The 17,183-nt window shown below is 36.8% G+C and overlaps 1 protein-coding gene across 1 annotated transcript in view; it reads right to left on the reverse strand.

Moving 5' to 3' along the window:
• Nucleotides 1-17,183, reverse strand: part of IL2RB (interleukin 2 receptor subunit beta) — a 419,294-nt gene that overhangs the window by 148,414 nt on the left and 253,697 nt on the right. Inside the window, exon 4 of the mRNA XM_044068022.1 lies at nucleotides 2,368-2,476. Within this exon, the coding sequence (XP_043923957.1) occupies nucleotides 2,368-2,476 (109 nt within the window). The remainder of the gene's footprint in view (nucleotides 1-2,367; nucleotides 2,477-17,183) is intronic.

Raw genomic sequence — 17,183 nt, forward strand, 5'->3', positions numbered from 1 at the left:
TTGTCCAAATGTTACAAATATTATATAGTAATCCCTATACTACATTGTATATTAATAAAAACTTCTCTAAAAGAATACAGATTAAGAATGGAACATGCCAGGGTTGCCCTTTGTCCCCTATATTATTTAATATCTATCTTGAACCATTGTTTTTATATATTAAACAAAATGTTTATCATAATGTCCCAATAATTTATAGAACTAAAAGATTAATGGCAGCTTTTGCTGATGATCTTAGCATTTATTGTGCATCTCCATTATCAGATACTGAAAAATTATTGAAAGCTGTTAATGAGTTCTCAAAAGTCTCTAATTATAAAATTAACTTGAAAAAAAACAATATCTTCCCTTTAAAGACACCTAAACCCTTTTCGTTATTGCCCTTAGTGGGACAGGTTATGATTTAAAGAAAATATTAAATATCTAGGTATTGAGTTCTCTACAGATATGAAAGACTTTTACAATAATAATATTAAAGAAATCAGGGAACAAATAATTTCGGATTTTGGGAGATGGAAAAATTTACGACTGCCAATGTTAGCAAAAGTTTCAATTATCAAAATGAACATATTACCACGATTACTGTATATTTTTAGGTCAGCCAATTTATTACTTTTGAAGACGTTTTTAAAAAGATTCATAAAGAATTGGATAAATTCATTTGGGAACCAAAGAAAACCAGGATATCTTATGATAAATTAATGACCCCAAAAAATACAGGAGGACTGGAATTACCTAATTTTGAAATGTATTATTTAATTGTAAATTCTAATAGAATTTTAAGAATTGCCAATTATGATATAAATAATAATAAGTGGACACCACTTTGGGTAGTTCTGAATTATAAATATATTCTAAAGTTAAATATCAATCCTAAAGCAATACTTTTTTAGGTAAGGATACGTTGAAATTTTATGGGATTATTGAACACATCAAAACGAACATATTTTCTTTACATAACTTATTTCATTCATTAGATTTTGTTCAACATATGATGGTTTTTCAACCCTTTCATAAGAATTCTAATTTAAAATTGAATAATCAACTAATTGATCTCAACAAGTTTCCATTGATAGTTAATCTAACTTTGATTGATATATATAAACATCTTGACAGTTCGGCCAACCAAATAAGACAAGAACTTAACTTACCTAAAAAGTATCTGGTTATTCTGAGACAAATTAGAGAACTCACTATAAGCTATTTCAAAAGTTTTAAACTGGAAGAAGAGGCTATTAATAGATGTTCTTTGTTGTGGCAAGCTCTCCAACAGGATCTTAAATATATCACAACAGCAAATCAATTAATTAAAGAATTTCAATTTCATGATAAAATTTTGTTATCAAACTACTAGGAAGAGAAAATTTTACTGATAGATAGAAGTAATATGTTAAAAGCAATTGACTTGACCATCAAATCTACTTCTCTTCAAAAATTAATATATACCCAGTTGATGATTTGGAACAATGCATATTATACACGCCTTACCCTGCATAAATTTAATCCCAAAAATTCACCAACTTGTCCATATTGTAAGAATCAACCAGCTGATCTTCTTCATATGTTCTGGAGTTGTAAATGTATTTTCAAACTTTGGAATTCCCTTAAGAGTCAACTTCAGAAGGTGGGTTACCAAAGTACAACGTTATCATGGAAATTTATGATTCTGCATATTCCCCCGAAAGAGATCCCTAAATCACAAATTATTATACATATTCATATTTTTCTATTAATGAAGCTTTATATAGCTTCAAATTGGTTAGACCCATCTAAAACTTCATGGCAGAACTTTAGAGTTCTAGCAACAAAACATATATTGGCTCATAAATTACTATTAAACCCACAAAATAAAAATGTTAATAATCCAAAAATTTTGGAACAGGTTTTTAATATTATACTAGCATAGTATTTTCAACTTGGAAATATTAATAATTATTTATGAGTGTGGAGAGAATTTAGTAATCAACTGTCTATTACTTGCATTTACTCTTATGCTTTTTTATATTTAAATGTATTACATGGAAGCATTCTTGTAAATATTGTATATAGAGTGTGGTTATTAGTGATATTAGTTAATGTTTGATTTGTGAATATATGTTATTTTTGTTCTTACTTGTGTTTGAAAATAATATAACAATAAAGATTTATTATGGAAAAAAAAGAAAGGATGTACAGAGTTCTCTGAATATAGGACTTGCAAGTTTTTTGCCTTATTATGACTGGGAGAAGAACTCAACTAAGGACCCATCTAGGACAAATTTTAATGACAGATTAACAAGATGAGAAGAAACTAAGATGCAACTGTTTTATTTAGGTATGATGGCACCATTACTTCCATGTGGATGTCTGAAGCTACAAAATAATTACCTTGTTGCATTGGATAAAACCCATGGAGCTCTGTTACATTCACTGTGGAGGTGTTTTCTTTACATGATGCTACAATTTCCATTTTAAAATCTGGGAATACATTTGCCGTCTGAAAGAAAGACAAACACAAAGGAACAAATATGTAAGGCAAGTTTAAGGTATATTCTTTGGTATAATACTTAAAATGAGAAAAACTGAACAAAGAAAATGGTAGACAAATGGGTTAGTATTTTGTAACATTTGCATATCTATAAACTGGAATTTTAGTTATGCTTGTCAATGTCCGCTAGGATACATTTCCAGATCTAGACCCAAAATCACTGATAGCTGTGATTGCAGTGACTTTGCTCATGTGCCATTATGGGATATTTGACCAAGTCATGTGGAATACACAGAAAAAAGTAATGATGCATTCAGCAGATTCAAATCTTATCAAACAGCTTAATGTAGCAGTATTAAGCAAATACAATTGTTCTTAAGACTGGGGACAGATGGGTGTTATTTGCACATAATAATGACTCTATCGGATATATACTTAATTGGTGTTAGAAAACCAAAAGGCTGTGGTTTCTTCCTCTATTCCAGCCTTTAAAATGCATATATTACATGTGAGAGTTAAATTTTAGTCTAAGATATTGTGCTGCATGGCACGAGGGGATACACACGATATCCACTCTGAGATACCCTATACTTCCTGGTCTGATGGAAGAAAATGAACCCACGGCACATATTAAAAGAAAACAGACTAGGGAAAACATGATTTTGGAATTCAGCATAGCATTTACAAGATTTGCAAGCTTCAATAACTAGATCATGATGAAAATGTTTTCAGAATTAAATGCATGTTATTCTTGTTCTACCAAAAAAAAATCATAATTACAAAATGTTTTTCACTTCAAGTGCATATTATCCCTCTTCCTATAAAATGCTATGTTCCTCTGCACTTCATTTATGCCATTTTCATAATTCCCTTAAACTGAATTGTGGCAAAATGGAATTTATGTGAATTTACAGTGTAAAGCATCTTAAAATACATTGTGCATTTATTTCAACATATAGTATAGTAAAACACATTCTGGGATGCAGCTTAACTTCCATATTCTAACAGATTTTTTTTTACATGTATCCGAAATTCAGAAATAATTTTTGTGTCACAGTAAACAATCCCACATGATGAGTAACTATGTGCAGGGTGCGGAAAGAGATATGTTAAGCACGAATGAGGAAGGCTGAGAAATCCAGTGGCCTGCATAATATGCTGATGGTGCTATAATGGCATGCTAATGAGCAAGGCTAATAAAATGAAGGAAGGACTCCATGGATCCAAATTAGGATAAACAATAAGGTGGAGTTTTATATCCACACATACACACATACATACATATATATATATATATATATATATATATATATATATATTTGTGTGTGTGCATACACACACACGCGCACACACACACACACACACACATATATATATATATATATATAGAGAGAGAGATACACACACAACATATATGATTTTTTTACTTGAATAGATGTGTTAGCACCAGAGCTATTAACCACAGCAAAATCCTGAAGTGGAATGATATATGGGGTAGCCACATCAACAAACCTGTTTATGGAACAGTCAGTAGTCACCACTGGTAGTCCTGGTGTTGCATGTTGTCATCCTCAGAGGTACTGTGACATCCTTGACAGATAAGTACAATGCTTTGCTAAACTGCACTTCTATTTGCAGTTTAATGGTGCTGTTGCCATAGTTCTGTATTATTTGTTATGTCTCTGCACTTCAAATAATTTTAAATGCCCCTGAAATTTACTATGATTTGTTGCTGATTTCTGCACTTTGTGAGCATTCCTTAGGTAGTGATTCATTATATTTGCTTGTAGTTACTGTATTCCCTTAACCATAACTCCCTCTACTATCACTACAGAACAGGTCCTCAATGCACTCTCTAAGGCCAGGAAGACTGCATCAATGGCCCTGATAATATCTCGGGTTGCCTCCTATATTGCAAGAAATGTGACCAGGTTAAATAGAATCACTATTTAACAGTAGTCTCTAGCAGTCTTCAAGCCAAGTAAATAGAGGAAAGCTACATTTATCCCTTTGCACAAGGCAGGTTATCTGTGGGCTCAGGCAACTGCAGACCAATATGTCTTACTTGTCTCATATGCTAAGCCATGGAAAGAATCATCATGGAAGGGATAAAGAATTACATAGGAAACCTACAGTTAATAGATCTACTCCAGTTTGCTCTTTTGTCAAAGGCAGGTTACACTTACTCAACCCTCAAAAAAGGTCACTAAAGCCGTGGATGAGGGCAAAATGGTGCACACTGTCTGCCTCAACCTTGCCAAGGCATTTAACTCAATGCCCCACATGGGCATTGTAGATAATCTCAATAAATTAGGCATAAACCCATATGACACTCATCGGAAATCTAGTAAGCTCACAGATAGCACCCAAGTAGGTAAAATAGGGGAGGCTACCTCCACAAAGAGGCCGGTCACCAATGACATCCCTCAGGACTCAGTGCTGGGGCTTCTACTTTTTGGCATCTAATTCTTTGAAGGGTTAACTGAACCCTCAAAAAAGGTCACTAAAGCCACGGATGAGGGCAAAATGGTGCACACTGTCTGTCTCAACTTTGCCAAGGCATTTAACTCAATGCCCCACATGGGCATTCTAGATAATCTCAATAAATTAGGCATAAACCCATATAACACCCATCGGAAAGCTAGTAAGCTCACAGATAGCACCCAAGTAGTTAACATAGGGGAGGCTACCTCCACAAAGAGGCCAGTCATCAATGACATCCCTCAGGATGCAGTGCTGGGGCTTCTCCTTTTTGGCATCTAATTCTTTGAAGTAAAGGGCAACATCAAGGGCCTCTGGCTGATGTAGTTTACAGATGACTGCAAACTAGGAGCAGTTGTTGAATCTCCCAAAGACACAAATGCTCTTCAAGAAGGCCTAACACACCCAATATCTGGTGGTGGAGCTAGATCTTAAACCCAATGCAAAGAAATGCATAATAGTATCCTTTTGGAAACATGTCCACCTCTGGAAATTACCACATTGATAATACAGTACTAAGAGTGTTCAGGGATTTGGGAACACATGTAGACAATAACAATAAGCACATGTCTATAGTGAAAATTATTCTGCACTGCACAAATTATAAACAAGGGTATGGCATCTAGGTCCAAGGACATAACTGTTCTGTACTATGTCCTCATCCAGACAATCATTGAGTAGAACACAGTCTTTAGTATGTATCTCACCAGACATTTGCAACAGCTGGAGCACCCACAGAGGTTGCTCACAAAAGGAATACAGGGAGTAAACAACATGTCCTATGTGGATTACCTCATAGCATTATGCCTGTAGTCTGTCGCTGCTGTGAGATATCTGCTTGGCATATAAAACATGGTCTGAACTTCCTCTGATGTTTCTGTTGCACATCCACAAAACTAAACAGCACCAGAAATATCCAATCTATGGATTTAAACCTCACCTCAACATGAATAGGACATGTGGGAGGGACAGGTACGATCCTCAGAGACTAATCTTCATCTGGAACAGGCTTCTCATCCATGTGAAGTAGAGTTCTTTCCTAACCAAACATAAGTATAACTTGAACCAATGGATGTGAATCAGAAATTTACCCTGGTCACTTCTTTTGGACAGAAGCAGCCTATAAGTACTTGACCACCCTTGTTCCAAACCTAAAAAAAAAACAATTAGGCTGAGGTATCAAACCATGTCAGATACATTTGGGAAAGCCTAGAACAGTTAGCATAGTAATTATCTATGAACTTATAAACCTTTCTGTCAAAGCCTAACATTTCATACCCTTCTCAACACTGAAATTGTGGACCATGACCGGGAGCTGGTCAAGATGTGTCACCATTATTTGCAAGCTCATGGGAATAATGCAATACCTATCCAGGTTGACATCAAAGTAGGTCTAGTATTGAGAATGCTAGGTAAGAGGACCATTTAGTGATCAACTGGGAAAACATTAGGGCTGTCCCAAACATCTGTCTGAAGGCAACTCCATCAGTTTCCCAATATCAAACTCAGGATGTGGGCATGCATATGTGGCTTCCTAATATCACAGAATAGACAACCAATACTGTGTGGGCTTTTTATGACATAAAAGGTACTGGGGAGCATAGACTGAGCCCATATTCAAATAAAGGGCACACCTGGAGAGCAAGGAAAAAGATATGTCAGCAATAAAGGCTACCACTCTATCAACTGTAAGGTGCTCTGTAATGACCAATGTAAAGTCTATAATTTGCCTGGAGGCCACACAGGCAGTACCCACAACTCCCATTTATGACATATGCACAACCTATATATGCAGTTTATATGGGGGGATTTTCCCCATTGTCATCTTACTAGTGATGCTGAATACACCCTGGAATCATGTTTAGGAGGAGAAATTCACAGACTAGGCAGAAAATGGCTACAACTATACTCTGTCACAAACCTGAGTCATAAGTGAGCAATGCTGGGCCTGCTGAAGGTCTGCTTGCACTGACTGGATCCCCTGCAGTATGAACCTAGTATGTGCATTAAGATATTTTAGTTCTGTGCAATGTTGCATAATATGTTTTTGAGCAAACAGTTGCAGCATGGAGTATGCATGCAGGAGAAATAATTTTCACCATAGCAGGCAGTGGAAGACAAATCCATTGAAGAACCTGTGGAGGAGCCACCTACAGGGATGGAGCCTATGAAGGAGGAGGAGTCTTATGAGGAGCCTGTGAAGATGCCACCTACAAGAGAGGAGCCTGTGAAGGTGGAGGTGCCTAATGAGGAGCCTGTGCAGGAGTTGGCAGTAAGGAAGGCCTATGCCAGATGAAGATGGCACTGGCTAAAAGGCAGCAACTGGGTCATAACTATGGGCCAGAATAAAGCATTATACAAATTATTAAAAGTGATGCACACAAGCCTATCACCAAGCTGTGCTTATGTATCTACAGGATAGACACACTGTGCGTCAGACTTAGGGTACACAAACAGCAAGGTAGAGAGGGCAGGGCATAGTTATCATCATTTGGGCAGGTGGTAAGTGACAGAGTGTTAAGTATCATCCAGAGGAAATGGTGTGCACAGTGATATGACTGATATGAAGCTGGTGCTGTGTGTGTCAGAAGTGGAAAGATGGGGCTTAGGGTACACGAAGCTGTGAGGAGGCACAGTTATCAACTCTGTGCACTTGTGAGTGGATGAGGGCATTGCAGATGTTTGTGTGTGTATGTGTGTTTTGTGTGTGTGTGTGTGTGTGTGTGTGTGTGTGTGTGTGTGTGTGTGTGTGTGTGTGGGGGGGTGTTGAGCAGATGTTGCAGAACTGTTGTGAGCTCCTACAGACAAGTCCACGGAACCCACAGGAGATGTGCACACATTCTGTGTATGTCCATATCCACAGGACTATCTTCTCCTGGACAGGTCATGGGCACTATCCAGCCCTTGCCTAGAGGAATGTGTACTGCCTGAATGTCACAAATGACCTGTACCATGCATGTCTGTAGCAAGAGTTCCACACCCTCCTGGACATCCATGTTGTTGCTTGTCTTGTGTACTCAAATAAGAAAATGAGGTTTGGGTGTTTGTTTATGTAGCTTATTACACACAAACACATCAGGATGGATGACTGGAACATTAAACTTAAACAAACTAACTGACTGACTACTACACACATACATGCTTTCATTCTGGCTGCTCACTCAAAATGGCACTCTTGCTTGCACGTACTTAGTACTAATATGCATGTGCCCACTGATTGGAATGCTTCTTAAAGGTATATCACACACTTTGCTCTACATCCTCCCTCTTTGACTAATCTATCTTGCATTGACAGTAACAATCAAATAGGCATGCAAATGATGCAGACAATAACAAACAATACAATCATGTCTAAGTTTATGTGCTTTTGGGATTAGGTCTTAAGATATGACCTGACCTCATAATGTAATAGTTAGAACTGGGTTTAGCAACAGAGCCACTCACTGGCAAATGTTCTTCTGGATTTTTCGGGATACTTTAAGGAACAGCAACAGATGATGAAATGTTCTCTGGAACAGGAACATTGGACAAATCACTCTAAGAATTAGTCTCCATTACAGGCAAGATGATGTACCACTGGCTCGGACACTGGTAATAAATGTTTCCAATTCCACCAAAATGTCATCCCTTGTGATTCAGTGATGTATGATCTCAGTTCTTTACACAAATGTTTTACTAGTCCAACTCAATCAAATCATTTTGCTGTCTGCATCCTTGCTATCTCTCCTTCTTTTAATGGATTCAGAGGTTTGCTGGTTTTGTCATAGTAGGACTTTTGGGACAACCGCTTTTTTGGAAGTTGAGCTTTAACTGCTTCGGCACTTTTAGCAGCTGGAACAAACAAATTCTTACTGATTGGTAGTGTGGTTCTGGTTCTTGACATAAGACTCTGGGCAGGTGAACCAAGTAAATTATCACAAGGAATGTTTCTGAGATTGAGCAAGTTTAGAAAAACATTGTTATTGTCTCACAGCTGTTTTGCACTTTGAACTGCATGGTCAGCCAAACCATTTGACTGTGGGCATTCAGGACTACTAGTAACAAGAATAAAGTCCTGTGTTTCAGCAAATCTTTTGAACTGCTGACTGATAAATTGTGCACCATTGTCAGAAATTACTTTGTGCGGACTACCATGGACAGAAAAATGTCTCTTCAACTTAGTAATGACAGTATTGGTCATTAGGTTAGGAAGTAGGTCAATCTCGAACCAATCTGAATAAGAGTCTACTAATACCAAGTAATGTTGACCATTCCATTTGAAAATATCTCTAGCTACTGTCGACCAAGGTAGTTCAGGAAATTGGCTTAATTGATTTGGTTCTTTTTGTTGATGCGGTTTAGTACTATTACAAACAGAACAAGATGAAAGTTACTTCTTAATATCCTTTAACAAAGAGGGCAAAAGTACTAGTCCTCTCACCCTTCTTTTTGGTAGAATCAGTTCTTGGGTGTCCATGAGATAAGATTTTAATATACTCTTGTTGCAAGGATTTTGGAACAATAACTTTTTAACCTTTCATGATGATGCTAACTTCCATCAAAATCTCATCTCTGTAAGGAAAATACTGCTGCACATCAAGTGGTAAACAAGATTGCTTAGATGGCCATTTTTGACTGATAAAGTGGTTGAGCTTCTGGAGAGTCAGATCTGAAGTTGCATGAGTTCTAAGCTCATCAATATGTGTGGAAGAAAAAAAATTCACTTCTATGACTTCGAAATCAGATTTCTCATTCTCATGCTGTTCAGTGTTTTTTCTGGGTGATCAGGATAACGTATCATTAAGATAACAAAGTTTGCCTTTTGTGTTGACAAGATTGAAATTGTACTGTTGCAATTTGGGCATCATGCATTGCAGTCTCACAGGAGCTGTGTCCATTGGCTTTCTCAAAATAGTAACCAAAGGTTGATGGTCAGTCTCGATTTGAATAGGTTGGCCATAAATATAATCATGAAACTTTGAACATGCAAACACTATTGCCAAGAGAAAAACGACACCACACAGCTGAAAATAAGGACTCCGTAGTTTACTGCAAAAACGCTCAGTAAAATCACAATGTAAGCGCTTTCATAAGGTACACTGCCCAAACTTAATCAGACAAAGTAAATTAAAACACATTGAGCATTTATATAAAAGACCACACCCCCACAGTAATTAATTATTAAAGCACCACTAACATATAAACTAAATCAGTTAACTTGAAATGCTATAAACTTTGAATGAATGACTTTTCATGTTACACTAAAAATACTGTATATTATCATAACAAAAAAAAAAAAAATATATATATATATATATATATATATATATATATATATATATACACACAACAATATATATGTATAAATACATCAAATATCATCACTTTGAATACCATATACAAAAATTATAAAATAGGTATATATAAAAAGAAATTAATTTTGCTTGTAAATAGACAATATTAAAAATAAATATATTATCTATCCAACACCCTAAGCTTCAATTTACTGCTGATTGATATAGCATCATTTAAACTAGGGGGGGCATGGGCATTAAGGAAGACCTGCCACCAAGTCTCCTTGTCTTCCAACCACAATTTCCACGGGCCCCCTCTATCCCTCTGCTTAATCTGCTGTAACACCACAAATTTGAAATTATGGTCAGAAAACTTTTTTATATGCCTGAATAAAGCATTCCTCTCATCACAGCGGCAAACCTCATACAAGTGTTCATATATATGTTGGCTCAATTTCTGTTGGGTCTTCCCAACGTAAAAGCCTGGACATGAGGACACAATGCATCATATACCACACCATATGTGTGACAATTACATTTCCCTTTAATGTTAATCTCCTTATTGTTTATTTTGACCTTATTTGTAGACAAAATGAATCTGCATTGATTACACATACCACAGCATGACATTTTACCCAGCGATTTAGCCTCTTTATTCTGTTCCAGCATATTTTTAATATTCTTACCTCTCCTAAACACAAACTCAGGGCATTCACCAAAAAAAGCCCCCCTATTAGGATCACTTCTTAGAATGGTCCAATTTTTATTAACTATATGTTGTATAATATGACTGTCACATGAAAACGTAGACACAAAGGGGCAAGAAACACTCACCTGTTTATCTAATTCTGACCTCTCTAACAAACTTCCTATCTCGGACACAAAGGACTTCTCTCAGTCATCAAAAGTAAAATCTACATCACCCCTAGTTAAACATGCTTCTTGATTCATACCATTCTCATGTGGGTTCATCAAAATTGGTTTATAAACCCCTTTTAACCACTTGTCCACAACCTCTTTTCTGATGTTATTAATTAACGCTATACATATGCCCTATCCATGAACATTTGACACATGCGGTCACATTCCTCAAGAAAATCCCCATAAGAAGAGACCATCTGGGCTGCTCTAACCAGCTGACCCTTGATAATACCACATTTTACATGAAAAGAATGGTTACTATTGAAATGTAATATACTATTTAAATAAGTAGGTTTCCTGAAAATATTAGATTTCAAAAAAAACATCCTCAGTTTTAGTCAGCAACACATCCAGGTAAGATATCTGTACTGCATCCACATTGTATGTAAACTTTAGAAAAGCAGTACTTCCATTGATGTAACTAATAAAATCAACTACATCATTCTCAGAACCATTCCACACAATAAATAGGTCATCCAGGTACCTCAAATACAAAACCACATTGGCATAAAAAGTTGAAGGAAACAAATGATGCTTCTCCCACCAAGCCATTACAAGGTTAGCAAATAGGGGGCCAAAGGGAGACCCCATGGCTACCCCTAACCGCTGTTTGAAATAATGTCCCTCAAAATAGATAAAATTGTTCTTCAGTACTATTTCCATTAATTGTCTGTAGGTATTGTTAGTATCTTGGGGTAACCTGAATTCCTCATACAACAAATCTGAGAAACAATCTAGGCTTTGGTCCTGAGGAATACAGCTGTAAAGATCCCTGACATCAGTAGTCAGGAATATAAGGTTGTGATCAACCATGTCCAGAAAATTACATATTTCCAAAATATGCCACGAATCACGGCATATATGTGGAATGGTCATAACCTTTTCTTTCAATTTATAATCCAAATATTTGGCAATGTAACTAGTTTTAGACCAAGAAGAGTCAACAATAGGTCGAAGGGGGGGGTTACCAAATCCTTATGGATCTTGGGAATTCCAAAGATTCCTGGAATCTTTGGAACATCCGTAGTCATATAATTATAATCATCCAAATCTATCTGGTCCTGGGTTAACATGTCTAATAAATCACTATCAATGTTGTGATATGCAATATTTACCTCATTTAAAGAGGCTTCAGTGTAAGTACTGCTATATAATATATCAAACATTTTCTGTATATAATCCACCTTAGACATGACAACCACACCACCCCCCTTGTCTGGTTGCATAACTCTTATATTTTCATTTCTCAATTAATTCATTAAATTTTTTCACTCCAAGTCATATTACACTCCTCATTAATGTTACCCAAAAATGTCGGAAATCTGTCTCACACATTTTTTCAAATGCTTTAATAGCATAATATAAGTCAGGATTGAAAGTGCTAGGCATTCTTAAACTCAAGCTGTTGGTATTAAAAACATCATTGTCGTTTCTGTACATAAACTTTAAATTCAATCTACGTACATACAACTTAAGGTCACAAACAAGTTCACTGGTATCACTTTTTGTACTTGGCACATAATTAAAACCTTTACTAAAGAGATCAACATGTTTAGTAGTAAAACAAAAGTCTGTATAATTATACAATTTAAAGTCCTCCTTTGAATTGGTGATAACCACTGGTTTATTAACAGTCACCTCTATTATCTCCTCGTCTTCGGAAATTGCACAAAATTCCACCCCTGTTGTCTCCAGTTGCCACCTTGTGTTGCCAAGAGCTCATTTTCAATCTGAGCATACTGCACCTCAGTTTGGGTTAGAGTTCTTGAAGAACAGGCTACTGGTCTACCCTCTTGAAGAATGACTGCATCAAGACCAAACTTAGAAGCACCACAGGAAAGAGTTACTGGTTTCTGAATATCATTGTAGCTTAAAATAGGTGGACTAGCAATTTTCTGTTTCAGGACATCAAATGCTCTTTGGTGCTGTTCTGACCAGAACCAGGATACATCTTTGTGTATCAGCTCTCTTAGGGGTGCTGAAAGCTGATTAAAATCTGGAATGAACTTGCCTAAATAGTTGATTGTGCAAAGAAAATGTTGTAGGGATCGGACATTGTGTGGAGCTGGCATCTCATGAATTGCTGTTTGCTTGGAATGATCTGGTTGTAAGCCTGAAGTAATAGAAAAATGACCTACATAAGTAACTTCTCATAGCCTGAATTTGCATTTCTGAGGATTCAGCTTAAGATTCACCTCACAAGCACGTTCCAGACCTTTCTTCAGGTTTTTATCATGTTCGACTTCACCATTGCCTCCTACAAGATTATCATGTACTATAATAGCACTTGGATAGCCAGAACAAATTTGTTCCATCACACGTTGAAAGATGTCACTGGCAGAATTTATTCCGAATGGCAATCTCAGAAATCTGTACCTTCCAAATGATTTACCGAATGTGATTAGCAGTGAATATTTATGTAGCAAATGTGATTAGCAATGAATATTTTCGGTCAAGCAAAATATGCCAAAATGAACTTTTTGCATGTAAGACAGAAAAAAACAGTGGTATTTGGCACAAGGGGAGCAATCTCCTCAACTGTGCATATTGGATGACGAGGTTGTTTTAGTACGTTGTTCAAATCTCTTTGATAAATACATATTCTAATATCATCTGTGCTTTTCTTATGAGCTATCACCATAGAGGATACCCATTCATTTGGTTCTTCTACTGGACAAATTACTTCTTGCTGCACCATTCTGTGTAGTTCAGCTTTGACTCTGTTCTGCATAACTACTGGAACTTTCCATGCAGGTTTGGGTTTTGCTGAAGCTGCCATGCTCTTAGGCCTGTATCTTTTAACCTTGTGCTGCATACTATCTACATTAGTACTGGAAGCCACTGTTTGCATGATTTTCTCATTTATAAGCATATCAGTGTGCTTTTCTGTAAGCTCATATATCTCAAAGTTAAATCACTGTCTTAAAGCAAAGTCTTTCTCACTGTATCATTATTAACACCACACACAAGCCTTCTTTTATCAGCTCATCTCACAGATCACCAAATCTGCATGTTTTATGCCTTATTTCTCAAGTCGGTTATATATGCTGCAAACGTTTCACCAGGCTATTGATCTCTTGTGTAAAGTAAGTGCCTTTCCATTGTAATATTTATTTGGGCATTACACATTTCTCTAAGTTTACATTTTAAGCACTCAGGGTATTTCTGCATTTCAGCTGGACCCAAATATGGGGGTCTTCCCCCTCCCCTGCAAACACAGCAGGTACATTTACAAATGACCAACTAATAAGAAAAAAATCCACGACACTGCCAAAAGATACACCAGCCATTTATTACATCAAAAACTGTGATGATACCTGGATTGTAAAAGAAGAAAATGCTAAGTCTCTGAGACCATAGGTACAGGAAGTAGCATGGATGTGCATGAAGTAAGTAATACAAGCATGGGCTGCTTTGAATCACTGAAACCAGTGAGTGCCTTATTCGATTATTAGCTGCTGTTTGCCTGAAATTCCCGTAACTAGGTTGACTACAGTTTGTATGGAATTACTGTGCAGTCTTTACTGAATTATTAGTGCTGCTTTGAATCATTGTAACCAATGAGCATGAATCATTACTCACTGAACTAATTGTAGATGGTGGTTGGGTGCTGCTTGACTCAGTGTGTTCATACTTTACTCTGTAGAAGCCCATGGAATGATGGGTGAAAGCACTCAATATGTCTTTGATGTAATAAACAGCTGGTATATCTTTTGGCAGTGTCATGGATTTTTTTCTTATTACATATACAAATGAACAGTCTCTTTCATTGGCTTCTGACCCAGCTAAATTAAGCAGAATATCTGATGAAGGGCTTGTTAGCTTGAAAGCGCTCAACAGTGCACTTTTATTGGCATTTTATTGTTTTAATAAAGTTTTTTATAGTTTCAGCTTGGTGTCTCCTGCTTGCTGCATTTTTTTGGATTTACCCAGCTAAATTAAGCAGAATAAATGCCTTTGTATGTGTGTCTTTGTCAAAAAAAGCAGCCTGTATGAAAATATTGTACTCTTCTCAAACACTCTCCAATTTTCTACAATATTGCTATCAAACACAAGCGGACTTGGTCTGTGAAATCCTTCTGCCATGCCAACAAATTACTTTGAAACACAGTGCAAATTTGGCCCTTGTAATTATGTATGAACATGCACATATACCAGGTACTTGTAATAATACTCAAGTGCGCAAAATCTCTTTGAAATGACTGTGCTTTGCAAAATAACTGTACTGTAATACAATGCACACTTGCCAACACTTTGCACACTTCAGATGCTGCAAATACCTTTAGTTAATGTGAAACGTGGTACAGAGTGAAAAAATACAGTTGTTTCCCCTTTTTTATACATTTTATGCGATTCCAATATTGTTTCAAACATTTTCATAATTATTTTGAATATTTTTTTATCAATATATCGCAGTTTCAAACATTTCATTTAATTAGAAATTCATTTTGAGCATTTTGAATGCTTTATTTTATATTCATTGAGTAAAAAATCTTTAAGCGAGTTTTAGAACCTGGAATTTGTTCCTGACCTGTTTGCAAGTTGTTTAAGCTTCAGATGATTCACTTCAGTATATTCCTCCAGCTGTAACTGCATGCCTAATGGTTTTAAAGAAGTTTTACTCCGGATCTCACTTCTGACACTAAGTCACTTGTCTTGTGTATTCAAGTAAAACAATGAGGCTTGGAAGTTTGTTTAAGTAGTTTTTACACACAAACACATTAGGATGGATGACTGGAACATTAAACTTAAATGAACTAACAAAATGGCTGACTGCTACACACATTCTTGTTTTCACTCTAACTGGTCACTCAAAATGACACTCTTGCTTGCCAAGTACTAGAGTCAGAGAAATGCACCACTAGACCTTGCATGTGCTCATTACTTGTATGCATGTGCCTGCTGACGGAAATGCTTTGGAAAGGTACATCACACACTTTGATCTACACTCATAGCATTATGGAGAGGCAGAGAGACAGAGAAAGATGTATCCTAGATTACCATAGAATAAGCACTATAGTGCCAGTGAACAAAGACAAAGGGAAGATTGACAACTGTGGGCAGTATAGAGTAATCATCCTCCTGGTACACTGCAGGTGAATACTGGAGAGGGTGACTGGTAAATGAATACACGGAGCGGTAGAAAGTATGATGGGAGACGAGCAGTTTGGATTCAGATTAAGATGCAGCACAACCAGCCCAATGTTTGTTTGAGATGGATAGTTGAGAAGAAACTACGATGAGGTAAGAGCCCAAATGGGCACTCCTAGACTTGGAAAAAATATGTGACAAAGTCCCAAGAAAACTGACTTGGGCATTCCATCACTGGTTGAAAGTCCTAGAAACATAAGTAGAATTAGTGCAGGCTATGTAAAAGGAACCAATGAGACAAGTAAGAACAGTGTTCAGACTCACAGAGGGATTCATAGTGGGAGTAGGTTTGCATCAGGTTTTGACTCTGAACCCACTACTGTTCATACTGGTGATGCACTATATTAGCAAACAGATCAGAGGGAAGAGATCAACAAAGCTGCTGCATACAGACAAAGTAGAATCGCAAGCAAACTCTGAATAAGAACTTTAGCAAATGATAGAGGACTGGAATGCAAAACTGAAGGCACACAGGATGAAACTAAATACTGATAAGACATTTGTAGTGGCAGAAAATGGGGGAAATCAGAAAAAGTTGAAATTCAGATAGCGAAAAAAGAGTGGAACAGGTTACCAGATTCAAGAATCTGGAAGGGGTGGTTAAGGAGAAAGGAAGTCTGAATGAGGAGGTCAAAGCAAGAATCAGAGAGGTTGGAGCCATCTGGCAAGAGTTTCGGAGGTAGTGTGTGTGACAGAAGAATGCCAAAGAAGCTAAAAACTAAGGTGTACAACACAGTGGTGTTACTAGTACTACTGGATGGTAGGCAGTGAAGGCAGAGCACTTGAGGAAAAGAGATGATGGAGATGAAGTCCTTGAGATGGGTGGCGCGATACACAATGTCAGACAAACAGCAAAACGGGATCATCAGAGTAACAGTTCAGGTGGCTCC

The sequence above is a fragment of the Protopterus annectens genome, chromosome 1.part0 (assembly GCF_019279795.1).
Source record: "Protopterus annectens isolate FY-2018-M chromosome 1.part0, PAN1.0, whole genome shotgun sequence".
Lineage (NCBI taxonomy): Eukaryota > Metazoa > Chordata > Ceratodontiformes > Protopteridae > Protopterus > Protopterus annectens.